Source organism: Oncorhynchus gorbuscha, linkage group LG18 (genome assembly GCF_021184085.1).
Source record: "Oncorhynchus gorbuscha isolate QuinsamMale2020 ecotype Even-year linkage group LG18, OgorEven_v1.0, whole genome shotgun sequence".
In the NCBI taxonomy this organism is placed as follows: Eukaryota; Metazoa; Chordata; class Actinopteri; order Salmoniformes; family Salmonidae; genus Oncorhynchus; species Oncorhynchus gorbuscha.
In genome coordinates this window covers 6,560,140-6,585,998 of record NC_060190.1, presented here as the reverse complement: position 1 = coordinate 6,585,998, position 25,859 = coordinate 6,560,140, and the positions used below count along the sequence as shown (strand labels likewise).

At 45.2% G+C, this 25,859-nt stretch overlaps 1 protein-coding gene across 3 annotated transcripts in view; it reads right to left on the bottom strand.

Moving 5' to 3' along the window:
- Positions 1-22,416: 22,416 nt before the first annotated feature.
- The window catches only part of LOC124003925 (neuronal-specific septin-3-like), a 33,479-nt gene continuing 30,036 nt past the window's right edge, over positions 22,417-25,859 (bottom strand). For 2 of the 3 annotated variants that reach the window (XM_046312573.1, XM_046312572.1), the window contains exons 7-10: positions 25,763-25,858; positions 24,802-24,898; positions 24,543-24,594; positions 22,417-24,368 (exon numbers count right to left, since the gene is read on the bottom strand). In XM_046312573.1, coding sequence (XP_046168529.1) covers positions 24,239-24,368; positions 24,543-24,594; positions 24,802-24,898; positions 25,763-25,858 — 375 coding nt within the window. In that variant the 3' untranslated portion in view covers positions 22,417-24,238. Of the gene's footprint in view, positions 24,369-24,542; positions 24,595-24,801; positions 24,899-24,933; positions 25,127-25,762; position 25,859 lie in introns of those variants that run through there. The other variant, XM_046312574.1, reaches the window with a different exon arrangement.

Genomic DNA, 25,859 nt, shown 5'->3' with positions numbered 1-25,859 from the left:
ACAGTTGCATATCGCGGGGACTATTCGATGCTATTGCAGTCCGCCACAGGATGTTTTTGTGCTGGTCGAGGGCAGTCAGGTCTGGAGTGAACCAAAGGCTATATTTGTTCTTAGTTCTGCATTTTTTGAACGGAGCATGCTTATCTAAAATGGTGAGGAAATTACTTTTAAAGAATGACCAGGCATCCTCAACTGACGGGATAAGGTCAATGTCCTTCCAGGATACCCGGGCCAGGTCAATTAGAAAGGCCTGCTCACAGAAGTGTTTTAGGGAGCGTTTGACAGTGATGAGGGGTGGTCGTTTGACTGCGGCTCCGTAGCGGATACAGGCAATGAGGCAGTGATCGCTGAGATCCTGGTTGAAGACAGCGGAGGTGTATTTGGAGGGCCAGTTGGTCAGGATGACGTCTATGAGGGTGCCCTTGTTTACAGATTTAGGGTTGTACCTGGTGGGTTCCTTGATGATTTGTGTGAGATTGAGGGCATCTAGTTTAGATTGTAGGACTGCATATCCCAGTTTAGGTCACCTAACAGAATAAACTCTGAAGCTAGATGGGGGGCGATCAATTCACAAATGGTGTCCAGGGCACAGCTGGGAGCTGAGGGGGGTCGGTATAGCAGGCAGCAACAGTGAGAGAATTATTTCTGGAGAGAGTAATTTTTAAAATTACTAGTTCGAACTGTTTGGGTATGGACCTGGAAAGTATGACATTACTTTGCAGGCTCTCTCTGCAGTAGACTGCAACTCCTCCCCCTTTGGCAGTTCTATCTTGACGGAAAATGTTATAGTTGGGTATGGCAATCTCCAAATTTTTGGTGGCCTTCCTGAGCCAGGATTCAGACACGGCAACGACATCAGGGTTAGCAGAGTGTGCTAATGCAGTGAGTAAAACAAACTTAGGGAGGAGGCTTCTGATGTTGACATGCATGAAACCAAGGCTTTTTTGATCACAGAAGTCAACAAATGAGGGTGTCTGGGGACATGCAGGGCCTGGGTTTACCTCCACATCACCCGCGGAACAGAGGAGGAGTAGTATGAGGGCGCGGCTAAAGGCTATCAAAACTGGTCGCCTACAGCGTTGGGGACAGAGAATAAAAGGAGCAGATTTCTGGGCATGGTAGAATATATTCAGGGCATAATGCGCAGACAGGGGTATGGTGGGGTGCGGGTACAGCAGAGGTAAGCCCAGGCACTGGGTGATGATGAGAGAGGTTGTATCTCTGGACATGCTGGTTGTAATGGGTGAGGTCACCGCATGTGTGGGAGGTGGGACAAAGGAGGTATCAGGGGTATGAGGAGTGGGACTAGGGGCTCCATTGTGAACTAAAACAATGATAACTAACCTGAACAACAGTATACAAGGCATATTGACATTTGAGAGAGACATACAGCGATGCATACAGTAATCACAGGTGTTGAATTGGGAGAGCTAGCTAAAACAGTAGGTGAGACAACAGCTAATCAGCTAGCACAACAACAGCAGGTAAAATGGCGTTGACTAGGCAGGGAGGGTCCGTATCACATTGGGTGAAGCAGGTTACCGGAAGGTATAATCGAATTAAAAATCAAAAAGAGATTGAAAGTAAATATGGGTCCAGTGAGTGGGTGGGCTGGCTGGGGACACGGCGATTCAGACAGTTAGCAGGCCTGTGCTAACAAGCTAACAGTTAGTAGGCCGGGGCTAAACAAGCTAGCAGTTACGGGACCGGGGCTAAACAAGCTAGCAGTTAGCAGGCCGAATTAGCAAGCAAGCAGAAAGCAAGGGCTAGAAAGTTAGCCTTTGGGGGACGTCGCGATGGGGTGAGTCTGTTTATGCCTCTTCATGCGGTGACATCGATAGACAGGTCGTGGGTCCGGATATTGTAGCCCAGGAGTATGCTTCGGTGGTAGCACAGGAGCTCTGGCCGGGCTAGCCTCAAGCTAAGTGGATGGAAATGCTAGCCAGGAGTAATCATCTGGGGTTGCGGTTAGCTAGTTAGCTAGTTGTGAAGATCCAGCTGAATGTTCCGTTTGCAGTGGGAATCCGGGGATAAAAATAATAGGTCCGTTATGCTCTGGTTAGAGTCGCGTTGTTCGAACTGGTGAGAGCTTTCCGAGCTAAAGGTTAGCTGATGACCGGTTAGCTGATGACCGCTAGCAATGATTTGCTGACTGATAGCTGGTAGTTAGCTGGCTAGCTTCAGTTGAGGGGTTCCGGATCCGAAGTAAATATAAATACTTTAGAAAAAAAAGCAGATCCACGCTACATTGGGTGAGGCGGGTTGCAGGAGGGTATTTAGATGTTGAGGTTTAGCAAAATGTTTTAAAAGATATGCGAAGAAAAATATATTAAAAAACGATATATACAAGGGACAAGACACAACAAGACGTCTGACTGCTACGCCATCTTGGATGACCATATCGGTCATCTGCAAACTTGATGATTGAGTTCGAGGGGTGCATGGCCACGCAGTCATGGGTGAACAGGAAGTACAGGAGGGGGCTGAGTGCGCACCCTTGTGGGGCCCCTGTGTTGAAGATCAGCGAAGTGGAGGTGTTGTTTCCTACATCTGCATTGCTTGCTGTTTGGGATTTTAGGCTGGGTTTCTGTACAGCACTTTGTGACATTGGCTGATGTAAAAAGGGCTTTATAAATACATTTGATTGATTGATTGGTCTGTTAAGAGCGATTGAATAAGGCTTCAACCAATGACATCGTGAGATGTCACAAAGTGAGATGTCAAACCAAGTAGGCTGAAAGAGAACTAGCCTGAAGGATGCTCAAATGGGCTGCAGGGCTGCAGGGAGCTCGTCTGCTGGTAAGTTGGCTGCTTGGTCAAGAAGGGTACGATTGCAGCCGGCAATTCGGGCAAGATTGCATTCCTGCAACAGCCCTTCTTAATATTTCTATTGGTCAATTTTTAAGCTAGGACTCTGGTACACAGGTGGAAGGCGGAAATGCACCATTAGGTTGGATACTAACCGCCGATAAAACCCACAGAAGAGGTTGTGGTGACAACGGTAGCTAGCTAATTAGGACTACAGCGACGCTGGTGCACAGAATGCCGCATAGGTAGCATATCAGTAGACAGTGTACTTCGCCCCCGTGTGTCAGGCACTGTTTTCCCACAGTTCTGTTAACGTCAAGAGCAGGTGTTTTGCAGGCGGTAGGGAAGGACACTGGTGCTAGCTAGCTTGGAGGTCCCCGGTACACAGGAGGAGGATAATCAGATAATACTTTTATTTCCCTTTTGACCCACAGTTTAATCACAGACAAATCAAGGGAAATCCAGAATATCAAGTGTCACAAGAGCATGAAAAGGCTAGCAAAGCCAACTGTAGATAAAAGTCGGCAATAGATGAAAGTCAGGGGAGGTACATCTACGACAGCTGAAAATCGGACACTGTAGGGGTTTTCCAACAGCAAGGCTCAGATCAACAATGCAGTGTGAACATAGCTTTTATTGTTGTCTTAATACATTTTTCTATACCCCCATATCACACAATCACAAACTAAAAACATAGGTCTCAAATATCACTTTAATTTGTATCCCCCGTAGTGTAGAGTTAGAATCGCAGCAAAGTTGGTTCCTGTTTCAGGTCACGTTCCCTTTGGGTCAGGCAAAATCAACCAAATGACTGGTTGACAAATAGTGCCTCTCTCAATTGCAGTTGATGGCTGTTGTTGGAAAAAAGCAACAGCGTCGACTTAATCAAAAACTGCATGACATTTGATTACATGCAGGGCCGTGCACAGACATTTGGGGGACAGGTGCTCAAAATAAAATAGGGCAGAAATAAAAAAATAATCGCCTTTCATAATTCATTCACACGAAATACATAACATACCAACTGCCTCTGTAGCCAAAATTTCATAAAGTCTTATTTTCTGCAACAATACACTCACTCATCACACATTGTAAGCAAGCCAGTGCCTCCTCGGCCTAGAGAGGACCAGAGATAATTGACATCGAGAAGAGTGGCTTTCAGCTGATCAGAGCAAATGATGATATAAATATGTTAGCTAGTGCTCTAGTTAGCTATGCTGTCGAAACAAACTCGTTTTTACTTGATTTGAGTTTGGTCTGCTGCTGACATCTGCCTCTTACTAACAATTGCCCCATTCTTTGTCCATAAACAGTGAGAGAAAGATCAAAGTAGCCTTCTACCAGTATTCAAGTGTCACTGCCCAGCGCCCGCAGCCACTGCATGCAAATCAGTGCACTCTTGGAGGTTGGGGGAGGGGGGATTTTAGGCGATTCAAGAGCTTTTAAAATTTGCTAATTTGATGTGCAATTAGTTACATTTCAAATTCACATGAAAAATGAAAAAATGCCATATAGGCTAATTCATCAAATAAATACAAATCCACCGAGTTGCGAGGGCACTTTTTCATAGGAGGGTAAGTGCTTGGCCACGAGTTCACCCCTATCTATGCACGTGCCTAATCACATCACTTTTTTCCAACAAGTCAGTTCAGAAAATTTCTGCCCTGCTAGAGCTGCCCCAGTCAACTGCAGATTGCTCGTTTGCTTCACCAAGCCAGACTTCACTGAGCCAGACTACCAAGAAGGGTTGTACAATGCTTGCAATAGCACTAGCTAAAGAAAAGTGCTTATTTCCAGTGTGTGAGTGAGTTTCCCAATTGTGACCAGTATAGCTCCTTATGCTTCTTGTGTTTCCCTGCCAGCTGCTGTCACTGACTTGACACCGACACAAACTTGCGTACTTGTGTCAACACCTGCTACAAACTAGCCAGCTAGCAAGTTAGCTAGCTAGGTTGTAATGGGGCCTGCTTCGCCTGGAATAGCTAACGAACATTTCCAACGCTGTAGAGCTGTGTTTATTACGCTCTTATCCGGGACAATATTGACAATCTGGAGTTCCAATGTGGCAATTGTTTGCTAGCGGAGGATTACAGGAATGAGGTGGTTAAATTTAGCAAACTAATCAAAATTTTGATCAAATTTATGGGGACAATGCAAATTGGAACTTTCTCGTTCTCAACTCCTATGGCTGGATGCCGCTCGGGCCTGATGGAATTTTCCCCGCCTTGTCATCTGTCACTATCCAAATGGCCTGCGCTAACTGGAACTTGCCTACCAAGGAAGTCATCTCAATCTGCTTCTCCTCCTCCATCCTGTAGTGAAGTAGATGTTGAACAGAAAGAAAAATGTTCCAATCAGCGCTGGTCCCATGTCTCTACTTGTGAAAACTGAAGGCAGCGGCAAGCTACTAATCGGACGGGAGTGACTGTGAGAGGTTCGTAGCAGATTGACATGAGGAATAGCTTTGCTGCACTGGTGCCTGCGTCTTCATAGTTGGGATTGTCTGTGTATGCGATGGCTGTAATGACTCTAACTACGCTGACTCCAGCAGCGGCTTTGTCATTGAGTTCGGCTCCTTTACCTCTCTCTGGATCTGAGGGGGCACTGCCTGCTGTGGGAGGCCTCGACCTATCGCTGGGAGCAGCGGGCGAACGCTATCCAGCTTTTCGTGGGCCCGTGAAAGATTAAACAAATTGTGTAAAGGGGAAGGAATGGGCAGATTTCTCCATTCCCTTTTCCGGCCGTTGTATTGGGCAGTTCAATGGTGAGAAATGTCTCAGTCCCTGGAGAAAAAACGTTGTGCCATCCAGGAGCACGAGGACAGGACATCAATAAGCTGCCGCCAAACATTATTATAATTTTTTTTTGGGGGGGGGTACTTATTACCCCTTTTTCTCCCCAATTTTGTGATATCCAATTGATAGTTACCGTCTTGTCTCATCACTGCAACTCCGGCACAGTTTCGGGAGAGGCGAAGGTCGAGAGCCATGCTTCCTCCAAAGCACAACCCTGCCAACCTGCACTGCTTCTTGACACACTGCTCGCTTAACCTGGAAGCCAGCATCACCAATGTTTCCTGTACAACAGGAAACCGTGTCAGCGTGCATGCACCCGGCAAGGAGTCACTAGAGCGCGATGGGACAAGGACATCCCGGCCGGCCAAACCTTCCCCTATTCCGGACAATGCTGGGCCAATTGTGTGCCGCCTCATGGGTCTCCCGGTTGAGGCCGGCTACGACATAGCCCGGGATCGAACCCAGGTCTGTAGTGACGCCTCAAGCACTGCGATACAGTCACTTTGACCACTGTGCCATTCGGGAAGCCGCTCTCAAATATTTTAAACAAGCATCAGGAAATTGAGTCTGGTAAGTGTTTCTTGATGATTTTCATTATAGAAAGCACTGAACACTGAATCAAAATAATAAACGATGACGTGAATTTACCAAAACCGAAACATTACCGTGTGGCCCAAAGGAACTAAGGTCAGAACGTGACACAGTGTGTTGGCAGCAGCCACTCAATGTTAGTCAAGGCCAACATTCTGATGGCCTTGAGATAGAAGCTGTTTTTCAGTCTCTCGGTCCCTGCTTTAATGTACCAGTACTGACCTCGGCTTCTGGATGATAGCGGGGTGAACAGGCAGTGGTTCGGGTGGTTGATGTCCTTGATGATCTTTATGGCCTTCCTGTAACATCGGGTGGTGTAGGTGTCCTGGAGAGCAGGTAGTTTGCCCCCGGTGATGAGTTGTGCAGACCTCACTACCCTCTGGAGAGCCTTACAGTTGTGGGTGGAGCAGTTGCCATACCAGGCGGTGATACAGCCCGACAGGATGCTCTCGATTGTGCAACTGTAGAAGTTTTTGAGTGCTTTTGATGACAAGCCGAATTTCTTCAGCCTCCTGAGGTTGAAGAGGCACTGCTGCACCTTCTTCACGACGCTGTCTGTCTGGGTGGACCAATTCAGTTTGTCCGTGATGTGTATGCCGAGGAGTGGATATGTTGTTACCTAACCTCACCATGGGGGCGGCCCGTCAGGAAGTCCAGTACCCAGTTGCACAGGGCGGGGTCGAGACCCAGGGTCTCAAGCTTGATGACGAGCTTGGAGGGTACTATGGTGTTGAATGCCGAGCTGTAGTCGATGAACAGCATTCTCACATAGGTATTCCTCTTATCCAGATGGGTTAGAGCAGTGTGCAGTGTGGTTGAGATTGCATCGTCTGTGGACCTATTTGGGCGGTAAGCAAATTGGAATGGGTCTAGGGTGTCAGGTAGGGTGGAGGTGATATGGTCCTTGACTAATCTCTCAAAGCACTTCATGATGACGGAAGTGAGTGCTACGGGGCGGTAGTCGTTTAGCTCAGTTACCTTAGCTTTCTTTGGAACAGGGACAATGGTGGCCCTCTTGAAGCATGTGGGAACAGCAGACTGGGATAAGGATTGATTGAATATGTCCGTAAACACACCAGCCAGCTGGTCTGCGTATGCTCTAAGGACGCGGCTGGGGATGCCGTCTGGGCCTGCAGCCTTGCGAGGGTTAACACGTTTAAATATTTTACTCACGTCGGCTGCAGTGAAGGAGAGTCCACAGGTTTTGGTAGTGGGCCGTGTCAGTGGCACTGTATTCTCCTCAAAGCGGGCAAAAAAGTTATTTAGTCTGCCTGGGAGCAAGACATCCTGGTCCGAGATGGGGCTGGTCTTCTTTTTGTAATCCGTGATTGACTGTAGACCCTGCCACATACCTTTTGTGTCTGAGCCGTTGAATTGTGACTCTACTTTGTCTCTATACTGACGTTTAGCTTGTTTGATTGCCTTGCGGAGGGAATAGCTACACTGTTTGTATTTGGTCATGTTTCCAGTCACCTTTCCCTGGTTAAAAGCAGTGGTTCGCGCTTTCAGTTTCACCTGAATGCTGCCATCAATCCACGTTTTCTGGTTTGAGAATGTTTTAATCGTTGCTGTGGGAACGACATCGTCAATGCACTTTCTAATGAACTCGCTCACCGAATCAGCATATTAGTCAATGTTGTTGTTGGAAGCAATGCAGAACATATCCCAGTCCACGTGACCGAAGCAGTCTTGAAACGTGGAATCAGATTGGTCGGACCAGCGTTGAACAGACCTGAGCGCGGGAGCTTCCTGTTTTAGTTTCTGTCTGTAGGCAGGGAGCAACAAAATGGAGTCGCGGTCAGCTTTTCCGAAAGGAGGGTGGGGGAGGGCATTATATGCGTTGCGGAAGTTAGAATAGCAATGATCCAAGGTTTTACCAGCCCTGGTTGTGCAATCGATATGCTGAATACAATTTAGGGAGTCTTGTTTTCAGATTAGCCTTGTTAAAACCCCCAGCTATAATGAATGCAGCCTCAGGATATGTGGTTTCCAGTTTGCGTAGAGTCAAATAAAGTTTCTTTAGGGCCATCGATGTGTCTGCTTGGGGGGGAATATATACAGCTGTGATTATAATCGAAGAGAATTCCCTTGGTAGGTAATGCGGTCGCCAGTTGATTGTGAGGAATTCTAAATCAGGTGAACAGAAGGACTTGAGTTCCTGTATGTTGTTGTGATCACACCACGTCTCGTTAATCATAAGGCGTTAATCATAAGCCCCCGCCCCTCTTCTTACCAGAAAGATGTTTGTTTCTGTCGGCGCGATGTGTGAAGAAACCAGCTGGCTGCACCGATTCCGTTAGCGTCTCTCGTTACAGAACGTTACAGTCTCTGATGTCCCTCTGGAATGCTACCCTTGCTCGGATTCATCAACCTTGTTGTTAAGAGACTGGACATTGGTGAGTAGTATGCTAGGGAGTGGTGTGCGATGTGCCCGTCTCCGGAGCCTGACCAGAAGACCACTACTTTTCCCTCTTTACGACGTCGTTGTTTTGGGTTGCAGGCTGGGATCCATTCCGTCGTCCTGGGTGGAAGGCAGAACAGTCATATTCCTGGTCGTACTGATGGTGAGTTGACGTTGCTCTTATACTCAGTAGTTCTTCCTGACTGTATGTAATGAAACCTAAGATTACCTGGGGTACCAATGTAAGAAATAACACGTAAAAAAACAAAATAGTGCATAGTTTCCTAGGAACGCGAAGCGAGGTGGAAATCTCTGTCGGCGCCGGAAGTACTACTAACCAGCTTAGAGAGGACCTCATGTTACACTGTCGAAGTAATATGACTACAGGTTCATCTGACCTCACCTTAAGCCCATTCTCGTGGGAAGCTGCTATTGACCACCAAGTGCTTGTTACTTCAACTCCCGCTCCGGTGCTCAACGTCATCGGTCTACTAACCACCGGTCCTGACAACCCATCTTTACGCACACCTAGCAACCATCATTATGCACACATGCTAACCATCATCAGTCACACCTATATTTCATTACTACCTTCATTACTTACCATTTATCTAGCACTCTGTTTTGTCAGTCATCAGGTAGTATTGTTTATGTCTCCATGTCAGACGCTTCTCTTGTTTTGTATCATTACATGTTCATTATCATTAAACTCACTAACTGCTTCCTGACTCCCTACGTCTGCGTTACAGAATACTATCTCAACAAATGGAAGCAGCAGTTAATCAAGATATCCCCCAGATGGTCGGTGAACATGAACAGGGACACCTACTTCATCAACACCATGACCGGCTGGCTCATTTGGGAATGGATGAGGTCCTACTCGTTCTTCAACTAGGGGCATCATCTCCAAACAGCGGTGGATTATCTACCACAAGTCGACCCATCGAGCCAGTACCCATCCAGCAGTCCATCCTGGTCAGCGATGCCCAATTGTCCCTCCCGGACAAATATGACGGAACTCAATCGAAATGCCGTGGCTTCCTACTCCAGTGCTCCCTCTATTTTCACTCATCAGATGGGAGCCCCCACCACCGAGAGGTCTAGGGTTTCCACTGTTATTTCTCTGCTGACCGGACAGGCGTTGGAATTGGCCATGGCCGTCTGGGCGAGATGAGAAGAGGATCTGGGTTCCTATGTGGGGTTCATAGCTCTATTCAGGGGGGTCTTCGACCATCCACCGGAGGGCAGAGAGGGGGCTGAGCACCTACTCCAACTACAGCAGGATGGCCAGACTGCGTCGGAGTACGTGCTCACCTTTCGGACAGTGGCAGCATCCAGCGGATGGAATGAACCGGTGCTCAGCAGCCTATTCAGAAGAGGATTGTGTGGAGAAGTCCAGACGTAGTTGGCGTGCCGAGACGATAACCTATCCTTGGACGCCTTCATCACAATGGCCATCTGTCTAGATAACCTGCTTCTGGAGTGTCGGTACCGGTACCGTGTTTTTTTTACCAAGTTGGAACTGTGGTGTGCCAACAATTTGATCCGCATTCGGGAGGGGGATGAATGGAAGTGTAACGATCTTCTTCATCTGATGAAGAGTATGGAAGATCGGACCAAAACGCAGCGTGGTAAGTGTCCATTTTAATCAAATATAACTGAACACTGAATACAAAATAACCAAAGTGAAACAATGAAAATCGAAACAGTTCTGTATGGTGAAACACAGACACAGAAAACAACTACCCACAACCCATAGTGGGAAAACAGGCTGCCTAAGTATGGTTCTCAATCAGAGACAACGATTGACAGCAGCCTCTGATTGGGAACCATACCAGGCCAAACACATAGAACTATAACACATAGAACAAAAACATAGAATGCCCACCCCAACTCACGCCCTGACCAAACTAAAATAGAGACATAAAAAAGGAACTAAGGTCAGGACGTGACAGTACCCCCCCAAAGGTGCAGACTCCGGCCGCAAAACCTAAACCCATAGGGGAGGGTCTGGGTGGGGATCTGTTCGCGGTGGCGGGGCCGGCGCGGGACGTGGACCCCACTCCACCTTAGTCTTGGCCCACTTAGGCGGTGCCTTTGGAGCGGCGACCCTCGCCGCCGACCCCGGATTGGGGACCCTTACATCGGGCCCCGAATAGACTCCGGCAGCGCCGGACAGGCGGGAGGGTCCGGCAGCTCCTGACTGACGGGCGGCTCTGGCGGCTCCGGACAGGAGGGAGACTCTGGAAGACAGGCGGGAGAACCTGTAGGGTGGAGACGGAGAGACAGCCTGGTGCGTGGGGCTGCCACAGGACCCACCAGTCTGGGGAGACCTACAGGAGGCCTGGTGCATGGAGGAGGCACCGGATGGACCGGGCTGTGGGGGAGCACTGGAGCTCTGGTGCGCAGCCTTGGCACCACTCCTCCAGGCTGGATGACCACTTTAGCCCGGACCCTCCAGAGTGCAGGCACAGGTTGAACCGGGCTGTGGGGGAGCACTGGAGATCTGGTGCATACCACTCGCACCTCTCCCTCTCTCCCACATTCGCCCGGCACGGGCGGAGCGCATGCATAGGGCGAACTGCACCCTCCCAGCGCCCCGGAGACACAGCACGCAGCGCCGGCGCAGGATACCTTGGGCCAAAACGGGCCAAAATATTCCCCATCCTGTGCCCAGGGTCCCTTACTGTCTAGTATCTCCTCCCAAGTCCAGGAGTCTAGAACCCTCTGCTCCCTGTTACCACGCTGTTTGGTCCTTTTTTGGTGGGTAGTTCTGTTACGATCTTCTTCATCTGATGAGGAGTATGAAAGATCGGACCAAAACGCAGCGTGGTAAGTGTCCATTTTAATAATGTATAACTGAACACTGAATACAAAATAACCAAAGTGAAACAATGAAAATCGAAACAGTTCTGTATGGTGAAACAGACACAGAAAACAACTACCCACAACCCATAGTGGAAAACAGGCTGCCTAAGTATGGTTCTCAATCAGAGACGATTGACAGCTGCCTTTGATTGGGAACCTAGAATGCCCACCCCAACTAACGCCCTGACCAAACTAAAATAGAGAGATAAAAAAGGAACTACGTGACAGGAAGACTGCCTTCAGCATTATGTCTGGTCACTATGAGAACTTGGTGATACCTTTTGGATTAGCCAATGCTCTGTCAGTGTTCCAGGAATTCATCAAAGAGGTGTTCCTGGACGTGCTTGGATGCCAGGTGAACGTGTATATCGATGACATCCTGGTCTACTTTGCAGGATCACACCACCCAAGTCAGAGAAGTCCTGGAATGCCTCCTGGCCAACCACCTCTACGTCAAAGCGGAGAAGTGTCAATTCCATTAGGAGGATGTCTCCTTTTTGGGTTACCAGATCAGCCCACAAGGAGTCATGATGGATGAGAAGGAGGTGGATGCTGGCTGTCATGTCATGGTGAGTCCCAACCACCATAAAGGGGTTACAACGGTTTTTGAGATTTGCCAACTTCTCCTGCCGATTCATTAAGAACTTTGGCTCGATCATGTCAGGACCCAGTTACGAACTCAGGTCTCCGGTGTGAGAAACAGTCACTTAGCAAACTGAGCCACTAATTGTCGGCAGAACCCAGAAGATGAGGCAGACACAGCAGTTATTGAGACAGTGTTTTAATAAAGTAAAAAGGAAGATTCTTCAGGCAAAAATATAAATCCACAACGTCAAAAGTAATTCCAAGAGAAAAAGGTAATCCTCTAAGTCAAAAGGTACATCCACAAGGTGGTAGGTACAGCAGGGGCAAATCCTCAAAAGAAAATCAAAAATAAATAAACAAGAACAAAAACAGAGTACCACAAGAGAGTCCATCTGGAGTAACAAATGTTCACAGCATCGCTGGTGCTGGGTGCTAACATTCAAACACAGAGCAAAGAACTGAGGAAAACTAAGGGTTTAAGTACATTTAAGGGAAACGAGGCGACTGAACCCGCACAAAAGCCAGGTGGGTCATTTTCTTCACCACATTCGATTTCCCGCAGACATATTGCCCAGAGTCAAAAAAACATTAAAGCCGATGACCTGTCCCATCTCTATGATTCAGGAGAGGTTCCTATCTTGAGTGCACCCATAATTTCACCCTCTCGAGTCTTAGCCCCTGTGCTCTGGGATGCTGATGTGGACATTTGCCAGTCCCTGGAGAGGGAACCCACACGTGCTAGCCTGTCCTCCTGAATGCAGCTACATTCCCACGGGGATAAGGGATCGGTTGTTGACCTGGGTGCACACAGTTTTACCACAATTTTTGTGATAGTGGACAGATTCTCAAAATCATGCTGTTTCATCCCTCTCTCTGGTCTACCTACTGCTATTCAGGTTGTTGAGGCACTGTTCCAGCATGTCTTCCAGCACTATGGCCTTCCGGAGAATATCATCTCCGATCGTGGCCCCCAATTCACATCACGTGTATGAAAGGCCTTCATGGAAAAGCTGGGGGTCAAGGTCAGCCTCACTTCCAGGTCCCGGCCTCGGTCTAGCGGACAGGTGGAGAGGATGACCCAGGAGCTGGGGAGTTTTCTAAGAAGCCACTGCCAGGACCGGCAGGGGATGCATACGCCCAGAATTCATTGCGACACTCCTCTACCGGGCTGACTCCCTTCCAGTGTGTTCTGGGTTATCATCCAGCCCCTGGATGTGTGAACTTCGAGCCAGACCGAAGCTCCTGCGGTAGACAAGTGGTTCAAGCATGCAGAAGAGGTATGAATCGATACCCACTTGAGACTTCAGCACGTCGTCCAGTGTCAGAAAGAGCAGGTGGATCGCCACCGCAGTGAGGCTCCCGTGTTCCATCCTGGTGATCGTGTCTGGCTCTCCACTAGGAACCTTCCGTTCCACCTGCCCTGTAAGAAGCTGAATCCCTCATTTGTGGGGCCGTTCAAGTTCCGGAGGGTCAATGAGGTAACTTATTGATTACAACTCCATACTAACTACCAGATCTCACCATCTTTTCATGTTTCCCTTCTCAGGATGGTGGTTCCTGGTTCCCTTGCTGATGCTGTCCCACACGACACCCCTCCACCTTCCTTGGACATTGAGGGGTGCCCGTCCTGTGCCATCAGCAGATCCCTCCTAGACCCCCGACATCGTGGGGGTTGGCTCCAGTACCTGGTGGATTGGGAGAGGTATGGTCTATGGGATCTGTGTTGTGTTCCGGTAGCAAAACGCTAGATCCCAACATCATCTGAGATTTCCACCTTTGTTGTCCGGACCAGCCCACTACTCGCCCTTGGGTCTGTTCCCCTGGCCGGTGTAGTCCATCGGGACTACATTAATCATATGTCCCACTTTATGACAATAGAAACAGGGACGCTCATTCTTCTGGCATGCTTGATATACTCCTGGCCGACTAGGGCTAAAGGTAGGCAACTCAGTGGCTCTACTCTCAGTATGAGACAATACTCACAGTTGAGGACAAAGTGACAAAGATAGCTCAATACATAAAGAGAGAGTGAAACAGAGAGATCTACAGACATGGCATTTACAGAGAGATTGAGCTATCTTTCGTTTGAGTACCTCCATATCACTTTGTCCTCACCTGTGAGTATTGTTTTTGGTTATGGTGTTTGTGTTTGTTTGCTGGTGGGAAAAGGGGGAACTAAGACAAGTCGCCCATGGGCATACACTACCCGTAGGTAAACTTTGTTAAATACCCTAGTTAGAACTGGTCGGACCACCCACTGTATTTTTGGTTAGTTAGTTAGCTGTTGTTGAAATAGGCTAGTCTAGCTTAGGGGTGTTTTTGGATGCTTATTGTTTCTTTCCTTGGGTCCAGCTCAGCCCCTTTTCCTGCTCCCCCCATTACCGTGTGTTTACTAATAAACCCTGAGTTTGACGGTAGATATCAGTTACCATGGTTATTTCGTTCTCACTTTTACTTTGTCACTATTTTAAATTGCATGAGTTATGTTACGGGTCTCGTTACGGGTCTCGTTACTATCACCCCTAGACTGTCGGGCCAAAAGGGATTCGTAACATAAGTGGGGGCTAGTCCTGGATCTGTCTTTACTGACAACCATGCCGCTCATCCAGATTGTTGTAGTGGTATAGTTCAGTGTTGAGCGTTATAGCTGATGTAGCATTAGTGTTTGCTATTTTTGTTGGCTCTTGTGAAGTAGTTTAAGATGGCTACTTTTGATTTGAAGTCCTTTTTGGATAACTCTTCGTGGGAGGTTTTTGATAAATGTCGTAGTTGATTTACAGACCTTGGCTGACCATTATTCAGTATCGATTCCACAGAATGTAGTTAAAGCAGAGGTTAAACAGCTAGTGTTAAATGTATTGTTGGAAGAGCAGGTGCTTGTGTTACCGCTGCCTGAGCCTACTACCCCTGTATGGGGATGTTGCTGCTCCTCTAAGCCTGTTGGTGTCTGAGGCTAAAGCTCCAGCCACATTGCCCCATTTTGATCCACTCTCCCCACTGTCAAACGGTGATGCCAGGAGGGATGTCCGTTTAACACAGTTCCAACTGGAGGCGAAAGAGAGCCCAAATTAGGCGAGAGACTCTCCAGTTGGAGATGTGTAAAATTGAGGCAGAAAAAGAACAGCGGCAGATGACATTTAAAATGCGCCAGATGGAACTGGAGGCAGAGACAGTGAGGCTAGCCTCCGGTCCTGCTGTGACTGTTAGTGAGTCGTCCTCACCAGCTGTGTCCTCAAACACGTTTGACATTAGGAGGCAGATTGCCTTAGTACCTTTGTTCAGGGAGTCTGAGGTTGACTCCTATTTTTGTGTATTTTAACGTATAGCTGTTGCATTGAAATGGCCTGAAGACATATGGTGCATATTGCTTCAGTGTAAATTACTGGTAAAGCCCAAGAGGTTTTGTCAGTGCTACTTCTGGAGGACAGTTTGAATTATGAAGTGGTCAAAGCTACTGTTCTTCGTGCCTATGAGCTTGTGCCTGAGGCATACCAACAGAGATTTAGGTCTCATAGAAAGTCTTCTAGTAAGACTTATGTCGAATTTGCTAGAGACAAGGGAAATCTGTTTGATAAATGGCATGCTGCTAGTAAGGTAACTGATTTCATCTCTCTTCGAGAGTTAATCTTGTTGGAAGAGTTTAAAAATTGTTTACCCAAACGCATTGTAGTTTACCTAAACGAACAGAAAGTATCCTCCCTGGCAGAAGCGTCTGTGTTGGCAGACAAGTTTGTGTTGACGTGTGTGTTTTCGGCTCATACTAAGAGTAGAGCCACTGAGTCGCCTACCTTTAGCCCTAGTCGGCCAGGACTATATCAAGCACGCCAGAAGAATAAGCGTCCCTGTTTCTATTGTCATAAAGTGGGACATATGATTAATGATTGCTTCCTGCTTAAACGCAAACAAGGGATGCCTCTTCGTGCCAAGCCGCCAACAGGTGTTGCTCTAATTCATACGGTTGTGAGGTCTGAAAGAAAACAGGTGCCTCAGGGTAATTGCAGTTTGAAAGACCCAGTCCCCGACCACAGTTATGAACCGTTCATTTTCGAGTGGTTTGTGTCCCTAACTAATGACGAAGCGTCTCAGCGTCCGGTTAAAATCCTTAGAGAGACTGGTGCGGCGCAGTCGTTTATATTGTCTGATGTGTTGCCCTTATCTGATGATGCATACTGTGGTTCCAGTGTGTTAGTGCAGGGTATTGAAATGGGTTTTGTCCCAATGCCATTGCACTTTGTGAAAGTACACTCTGAGTTAGTCAGTGGAATATTCAAAGTGGGGGTACGTCCTATGTTGCCAGTGAAAGGTGTGACCTTTATAATGGGTAACCATATTGCCGGAGGAAAGGTAGTACCCATATTGGAAGTATTGGATAAAAGTGACCACTCTCTTTCTAATGAGCTGGCACAGAGTTATCCACATGTGTTCCCCACTTGTGCTGTCACTCATGCTCAGGCACGACAAGAGGGTGATGAGATAGATTTGTTGAACACTGTTCTGTTCAAAGAGGTTGATCAAGAGGCTGGGTTTTGTGCTACCTCAGGGAAGCTGATCATCTCTGACAAACAACCCAGGAAAGAATTGAAGAATGTTGAACTTATTGCTGATACAATACCATTCATTCGTGAGCAGCTGATTACTAACCAAAAGGTTGACAACAAACTTGCTAAATGTTTTTCTAGTGTTGTCTCATTGGAAGATGCGAAGAAATATAATGTGGCTTACTTCATTGATGGTAATCTCCTCATGCGTAAATGGACATCCCATGATGACGCGGGTGGAGATTGGAATGCTGTTTACCAAATAGTGATTCCTACAGCCTTTCAACAAAATGTGTTATCCCTTGCTCATGATCACCAGTGGTCTGGTCATTTAGGAATCACAAAGACTTATGATCGGATCCTTCGACATTTATTTTGGCCGGGTTTAAAACAAGATGTGGCTCAGTTCTGTAGGACATGCCACACATGTCAGATAACAGGAAAACCAAATCAGGTTATTCCTCCTGTTGATGTTCAAATACTGGAGAGTTGAGACCAAATCACGGACACTGGACAGAGTGGATTTCAGTTGTAACAAAAGGCAGTTTATTGAGTTAAAAGATATCTTGTCCTGCAGTTTAACGTGCACAGACCTAGTTCATATAACTCAGTAGGGAGTCAGGTGAAAAAAGAGGCCTATACAGAGGTTACAGTCATTTTTATACATTGAATAATGTAGGTAGACTCTTGTCGTGTCGCCTTCTGAATGGTCCCGAAGGGTTGGAGGCGGACCTGCTCTAGCCAGAGCAGGAGCCCCATTGGTGCACAGCAGAGTCTTCTGCTCTGGGCACCCGACTAGTAGATGGGGGAGTGAGGTGTGTGTGTTTATGCAAGAAGGTATTTGTGTGTCAGGGGATCGTGAGGCAGGAGAACAGAGAGGGGCAGTTTTATGGCTGGGTGTGTGTGTTCGTGCGATGGAATGTCTGTGTTTCCTGGTGTCGTGAAACAAGAGAACTGAGGGGGGGCATTTTATTGCTGGGTGTGTGTGTTGGTTCCTGTTTTAGCAGGGGTACTTGAGTCAGGCGGATTAGCTTAGCGCTGTATAATATATGAGCTATGTGTATGAATATTTATATATATATATATGACACTCCCGCTCCTCTTTGTCCCATACCTGTCATAGGTGAACCATTCGAACATGTGGTGGTTGATTGTGTCGGACCGTTACCGAAGACAAAATCGGGTAACCAGTTTTTGTTAACGATTATGTGTATGGCAACAAGATACCCTGAGGCCATTCCTCTGCGAAGGATTACAGCCCCGGTAGTGAGTAAAGCCTTAATAAAATTCTTCACGACATTCGGGTTACCTAAGGTTGTACAAAGTGATCAAGGTACCAATTTCCTATCCAAGCTCTTCAAGCAGGTGTTAAAATCCTTGTCAATTATGCACCGTGTGGCAAGCGCATATCACCCAGAGTCTCAGGGTGCGCTTGAAAGATGGCATCAGACACTGAAGTCTATGCTACGTAAATATTGTTTGGAATCTGAGAAAGATTGGGATGAGGGTGTTCCTCTAGTTTTGTTTGCTGCTCGTGAAACTGTGCAGGAGTCCCTAGGTTTCAGCCCGGCTGAACTAGTGTTTGGTCACACAGTGAGAGGACCAATGAAAGTCCTTAAAGAACAGTTTTTGTCCCAGGAGTTGTGTGCAGGAGATGATAATGTGTTGGACTACGTTAGTCGCTTTCGTGAGCGCCTACACCAAGCTTGTGCTCTCGCAAAGGAAGCTCTGTCTTCCTCACAGAGGAGCATGAAAAGACACTATGATAAAGAGGCTGTTTCTCATCCACTACAGCCAGGTGACCAAGTGTTCCAGGATCTTCACTGTCAGCTTGTTTCTCTGGTCCTTATTTCATAGAGAAGAAAATAAGTGAAACTGACTATGTGCTTCAAACTCCTGATAGACAACGCCAATCTTGTGTGTGTGTCACATTAACATGTTGAAAGCATACCACACCTGACCCATCACACAGTTAGATAGTTCAAAAACAGAGGAAGGTACTGCTGTCTCCTCTGCTACTACTGCTATGATAGTGGACTGTCATATTGATGATGTTGATGGAGATGGATTGGAGTTGCGCAATACTCAGCAGCAGTGTGTTACATTGCCCAACTCAGAAATGCTGCTGCCTATCCAGTAAGGTCTGGTTCATTTAACGGACGGACAGGCCAACGATATTATGAGGCTACTACACAGTTTTCCATGTCTCTTTAATGACGTTCCTACTCGCACAAACGTGTTGGAACATGACATTAATGTTGGAAATGCTACACTTATCAAGCAACACCCATATCGTATCAACGCTTCCAAGAGGAAGATAATGAGGGAAGAGGTGAGATATTTGTTGGAGAATGACCTGGCTAAGCCAAGTTCAAGCCCTTGGAGTTCTCCTTGCATTCTGGTTCCTAAACCTGATGGTACGTCCAGGTTATGTACGGATTATCGAAAGGTAAATTCTGTTACAATGCCAGATTCATACCCGTTACCCTGACTGGACGACTGTATCGACACTATTGGTGCTTCTAAGTATGTAACTAAGTTGGACCTCTTAAAAGGTTACTGGCAGGTTCCGTTAACTTCAAGTGCAAATTTTAATTCAGGCTGCTCACTCAAGAGAAAGTTTCAAACTAATTAGTGCCTGCAACCTGGTTCAGGTTATCAGTCAACCTACACAGGAATTAAATCATCAACATGTATTGATCACATCTTTCCTAATGCTGCAGAAATTTGCTTTAAAGCAGCATCCAAATCCATCGGATGTACTGATCACAATATAGTAGCCATATCTAGGAAAACCAGAGTTCAAAAGGCTGGGCCTAATATAGTATATAAAAGGTCATACAAGTTTTGTAGTGATTCCATGTTGTTGATGTAAATAATATTTGTTGGTCCATTGTGTGTATAATGAGGAGTAACCAGACGCTGCACTTGACACATTTATGAAATGGCTTATCCCAGTTACTAATAAACATGCACCCATTAAGAAAATTACTATAAAAACTGTTAAATCCCTGTGGACTGATGAGGAATTGAAAAATTGTATGGTTGAGAGGGATGATGCAAATGGAAAGGCAAATAGGTCTGGCTGCACAACCAATTGGTAAACATTCTACAAATTGAGAAATCATGTGACTAAACTGAAGAAAATAAACTACACTATGAAACAAAGAAATGAATGAAATTTTGGGCAAAAGGGCAAACAGATCCATAATTGATTGAATCAGATGGCTCATTCATCACAAAACCCACTGATATTGCCAACTACTGGCCTTTTACCAAATATACGCTATTCTGTATATCACCCCTACCTTGTCACAACCCAACTGATTGGCTTAAATGCATTAAGAATGAAATTCCACACCTGTTAATTGAAATGCATTCCAGGTGACTACCTCATGAAACTGATTGATTGAATCTTAAGAGTGTGCAAAGCTATTAAAAAGGCAAAGGGTGGCTACTTTGAAAAATCTCAAATCTATTTAGATTTGTTTAAGAATTGTTTGGTTACTACATGATTCCATATGTGTTATTTCATAGTTTTGATGTCTTTACTATTATTCTACAATGTAGAAAATATTTAAAAAATAAAGAAAACCCCTTGAATGAGTAGGTGTGTCCAAACGTTTGACTGGTACTGTATATATGACCAAATTATGAAAGACAAGAATTGTAATTTTGAATTCCGTAAAATTGGTGTGGAAGAGGTGAAAAAATTGTCGTCTGTCAACAATGACAAGCCACGGTGGTCTGACAACTTGGAAAATTACTGAGGATAATACCAGATGATATTGCCACTCCTTTTGCCATATCTTCAATTTAAGCCTACTAGAAAGTGTGTGCACTCAGGCCTGGAGGGAAGCAAAAGTAATTCCGTTACTTAAGAATAGTAAAGCCCCCTTTACTGGCTCAAATAGTTGACCAATCAGCCTGTTACCAAAAAAATGGTGTTTGACCAGATACAATGTTATTGACAACAGACTTTCATCACGCTTAGACGGAAGAACGTTCAACAAGCAAAGCACTTGATTGGCTGAGAGAAATTGATGATAAACAAATTGTGGGGGCTGTTTTGTTAGACTTCAGTGCGCCTTTTGACATTATAGATCATAGTCTGCTGCTGGAAAAACATATGTGTTATGGCTTTACACCCCCTGCTATATTGTGGAGAAAGAGTTACCTGTCTAACAGAGCCTTTTTAATGGAAGCCTCCCCAACATAATCCAGGTAGAATCAGGAATTCTCCAGGGCAGCTGTCTATGCCCCTTTACTTTTTTCAATCTTTACTGATGGCGTGCCACTGGCTTTGAGTAGTCAAATCAAATCAAATTTTATTTGTCACATACACATGGTTAGCAGATGTTAATGCGAGTGTAGCGAAATGCTTGTGCTTCTAGTTCCGACAATGCAGTGATATGCACTGATAACTCAACACTATACACTCCAACTACTACAGCAACTGAATTTACTGCAACACTTAACAAAGGGGTGCAGTTTGTTTCAGAATGGGTGGCAAGGAATAGGTTAGTCCTAAATATTTCAAAAACTAAAAGCATTATATTTGGGACAAATCATTCACTAAACTCTAAACCTCAACTAAATCTTGTATTGAATAATGTGGAAATTGAGCAAGTTGAGCAAGTTGGGGTGACTAAACTGCTTGGAGTAACCGTGGATTGTAAATTTTGGATTGTAAAACATATTAATACCACAGTTTGTAAGATGGGGAGAAGTCTGTCCATAATAAAGGGCAGCTCTGCCTTCTTAACAGCACTATCAACAAGGCAGGTCCTACAGAACCTAGTTTTGTCGCACTTGGACTACTGTTCAGTCATGTGTTCAGTCGTAAGGCTGTTACGTTACAGCCTTATTCTAAAGTACAGAGATCCTCGATGAAAACCTGCTCCAGAGCGCTCAGAACCTCAGACTGGGTCGAAGGTTCACCTTTCAACAGGACAACGACCCTAAGCACACAGACAAGACTATGCAGCAGTAGCTTCTGGACAAATCTTGAGTAGCCCATCCAGAGCCTGGACTTGAACCCAATCTAACATCTCTGGAGAGACCTGAAAATAGCTGTGCAGCAACGCTCCCAGTCCAACCTGACAAAGCTTTAGAGGATCTGCAGAGAAAAGGAGAAACGCACCAGATACAGGTGTGCCAAACTTGTATTGTGCTACCCAAGACCCGAGGCTGTAATCACTGCCAAAGGTGCTCAACAAAGTACTGAGTTGGGTCTGAATACTTATGTAAATGTAATATTTCAGTTTTGTATTTTTAATAGGTTTGAAAAAAATCTGAAAACCTGTTTTTCCTTTGTCATTATGGGCTATTGTGTGTACATTTGAGTGAAACCCCCAAATATAATACATTTTAGAATAAGGCTGTAAAGTAACAAAATTTGAAAAAAGTAAAGGGGTCTGAATACTTTCCGAATGCACTGAATGGAGTAAAAAGTACATTATTTTCTTTAGGAATGTAGTAGAGTAAAAGTAAAAGTTGTAAAAATATATAAATAGTAAAGTACAGATACCCCCCCAAAATACTTAAGAAGTACTTTAAAGTAGTTTTACTTCAGTACTCTACACCACTGATTCATTTACAAGCATAATTGTCTCCATAGTTCCTGGGAGGGGGAAAATGTACCCATTTGTGATTCATACATTGAAATTGTATTGAAACAGGAGGACCAGTAGGGAGCACCCTTCCCTCTCTGCATGTAAATACAAAATGTACGGTATTTCCAAATGTGAACTATTGTCAAGTAGAGGCAATACAGAGATAATAAAGAATGAATTAAAGATAAGAAAATGAGTCAATACACTACTCAAGAGATGGTCAAAAGTATTTTTTATTAAATAAACAATAAATTACTATAAATAATACATGAATATATAAATAATGAATGCAATACTGAATTGACATCTCAGCATATCAGAACAACTTTTAAGAAAAGTGGGTTTTTAAATGAAACGATAACAGGAAATTCACAGCCAAAGGTTTCACTGCTGTTTTTAAGAGATGTGGAATGATTTGAGTTACTGGAGTTTTAGTGATGCATTGTTATTTGCGGTTGGTTGATGTACACACCACGTTCAAAAATGGTTAATGTATTGAAATTACTGTGCATTGATATGCGAGCTGGGAATATCCTTAAATGAAAATGACAGAAGGACTAGGAGAGACGTTTCCTGACATGCACACATAAAAACATTGTATAGAAACAAGAGTGAGAATAGTTTTTTTGTATTATTTAAATTGTTCCTTGAAAAAACGTCTTCACTAATACCACACTAATGATATACAACTACACATTTCCAAACGTTAAGACACCAAATTGAGTCACTTCTCACTCACACACACATACAAACACACACACGCTGTATGATTGTATAAAAAGTTAGCAGGGAAACCCCTTTCAGGATACAGTTTAGGTCAAAAGTGAATTGTTTGATAAATATAGTGAAACTTAATTGCTTGTAGGATACTTCTGGAATACCTGTGCTCTATCGAAGGGTGATTTCCATAAGAAACCTTGGTAAACATTACCATGTCATAACTGATTGGTTATATTTGGACTGATTACACTGGTAATGGAGGACTTGTTGTAAACATGCACTGGGCATGGGTCACCAGATGAAGTGGAGGGAGTGAATAGGAGGGAGGGAAGTAAACTATAGAGATAGATACACGACTAAAAAGAGACATCTATCTAAGTCTATGAATAAACCATTTCCTGTCACAGGGTGAGTATGCGCAGGGAAGCGCTGCCCTCGTGTGGCAGAGAGAAGGAAAGCCGGCATTAAAGCATTAAAGGGAATTGGCACGTCACTTTGACATCAGAGCTTTCAAAAAAGCCCACAAAAGTTGTGAATGGCAAATACTATGAATTTCAGACTGTGATTTCTATATTTTGTGCAAAAGTGACACAATAGCTATATAGTAAATAAATAAAGCCCTTTGTTAATTTATATTTACGTCACGTTGCTTTCGTGGAAATTGAGGTGCTCATTTACCAGCCCCATTATAAAGTATTTTGGCTCAAAATCTATTCTTATGGTGGCAGCTACGTAACATACTGTATACTTACAGGGCAAGGATGAGTAGAGCACAAGGTGAGCGGAAAAAGGAAATCAATGTTTTATGAATAAAGGGAATTCCATCGAATTTGAAGTACTTCACTTGATTCATTCCCTTCAATCCCAAAATGCTTTGGGTTGCAGATGTAGCTGGGGGTGGCAGATGGGGTCTTCCTGCGGGGACGGCGGATGGGTTCTTCCTGCTGCATACATCTACACATCTACATTATAACAAAAAACATTTGCAGTGGCGGTCACTATTTATTGCGCCGTTGCAAAATGCATTCGGGGGAAACACTGGGGTTGGCCTTGTTTTAGATTGCAGGATCAAAGGTTAATCCCAGGTGTAACTGGGATGTGAGTGTGGGTGGTTTAGGATGATGGGCGGAGGAAAGGGAGACGTAGGACGTGTTTTGGAATGAAAGCTCTCCTAACATGATATTTTGACAATGAATTCCACATCTATAATGTTCTCCAAAGCATGCAGTGATGCTCATATCACAACATAGAATTGTCGATCAATATCTTTTGATCTCTCTGTTTATCTCTCTCTTTCCTTAATCCCTAGTCCTAAATTTAAAGGTTGCTCTCCTGAGTGTTGTTGGCCGAGATGGGGTGCAGACCTCCGTTGTCGTTGAGTCTCCTGGCGCGGTAGGTTTCATAGTGGATGTTGTGGGTAACTTCCTTCAGGTCCTGGAGGTGAGACCTGGGAGGGAGAGTGGAGAGAGGGCGGGCATTAGCTGATAGCTACATACAGTTGGATTTGGTCACTAAAGTCAACTTCAAAGCCATAAGAGACTCATCTGTAATTGTATTGTAAGAATAGGAAAGCTATAAAGCATTAGTAAAAGATAGATCAATGTACGATTGATTGCTTTACCTGATGAGGAAATCTCGTAGCAGAGCAAATTCGCAGTGATTGGGATTTTCAACTGCAACAAAATACAAGAAAGAACCCATTTGGCATTAAAAAAAATCTGAATCACATTTGCTTCACATGTCTAAGCTTTGGCCCAACTACAGTATAACAACCTCCATAAATCCATTCCCTCTGCCTCTCTGAGGAGAAAGGTCAACATAATACGCGTGGCATTAATATAGGACCTAATTAATTATATTGAGGTTATAAATAAACCTACCTTCTACCACACCCCAGGCTGTTTTCCTTCCCAGAACCCGTTTGCCGTTCACTTGGAACTCCTTGTCGCTGCCCACCACTGCAAAGGGCATGGTCTCCTGTAAACAGACTCGTTTAAACAGGGTTCACTTGGAACTCCTTGTCGCTGCCCACCACTGCAAAGGGCATGGTCTCCTGTAAACAGACTCGTTTAAACAGGGTTCAATTGGAACTCCTTGTCGCTGCCCACCACTGCAAAGGGCATGGTCTCCTGTGAACAGACTCGTTTAAACAGGGTTCAATTGGAACTCCTTGTCGCTGCCCACCACTGCAAAGGGCATGGTCTCCTGTGAACAGACTCGTTTAAACAGGGTTCAATTGGAACTCCTTGTCGCTGCCCACCACTGCAAAGGGCATGTGGTCCTTCTGTAGCTCAGTTGGTAGAGCATGGCGCTTGTAACGCCAGGGTAGTGGGTTCGATCCCCGGGACCACCCATACATAGAATGTATGTACACATGACTGTAAGTCGCTTTGGATAAAAGCGTCTGCTAAATGGCATATATTATGGTCTCCTGTGAACAGACTCTTTTAAACAGGGTTCAATTGGACGAGGAAAACATAAGAAATGTACAAATCCTGTGCAATAGACAGAGTCCGGAGTTATTCTTCTGAGGAGGGGTGTTAGAAAGACAGCTAAAATGACAAAGAAGCAGAAAGGTAGAATAAGAGAAATAGTCTGATATTCATATGAAATTAATTTCAATATTTGAATTGCCTAACCATTTTGGCAATCGCTATTTTGCATGCTCATACCTTTGAGGCATGGGAGAAAAGGAGGGAGAGGTACAGATTTATCTCGTGTTCACATTATTCCACTTGAGAGGAAGAGTATTAGGGAGACATAATCAATTGAAGTGATTGAGTCCTTTACAGTAGGATGTAAGGTCATGGATTTAAAAAAAATTGGAACAGAGGCCCTTACCCTAATCTTGTCATTTTCATTCTTATCCTCCATGTCATCATCAAACTCATTCTGCGGGTAGTACTCAATCCCATGCGTCTCCAGCTCCTTCCTCACC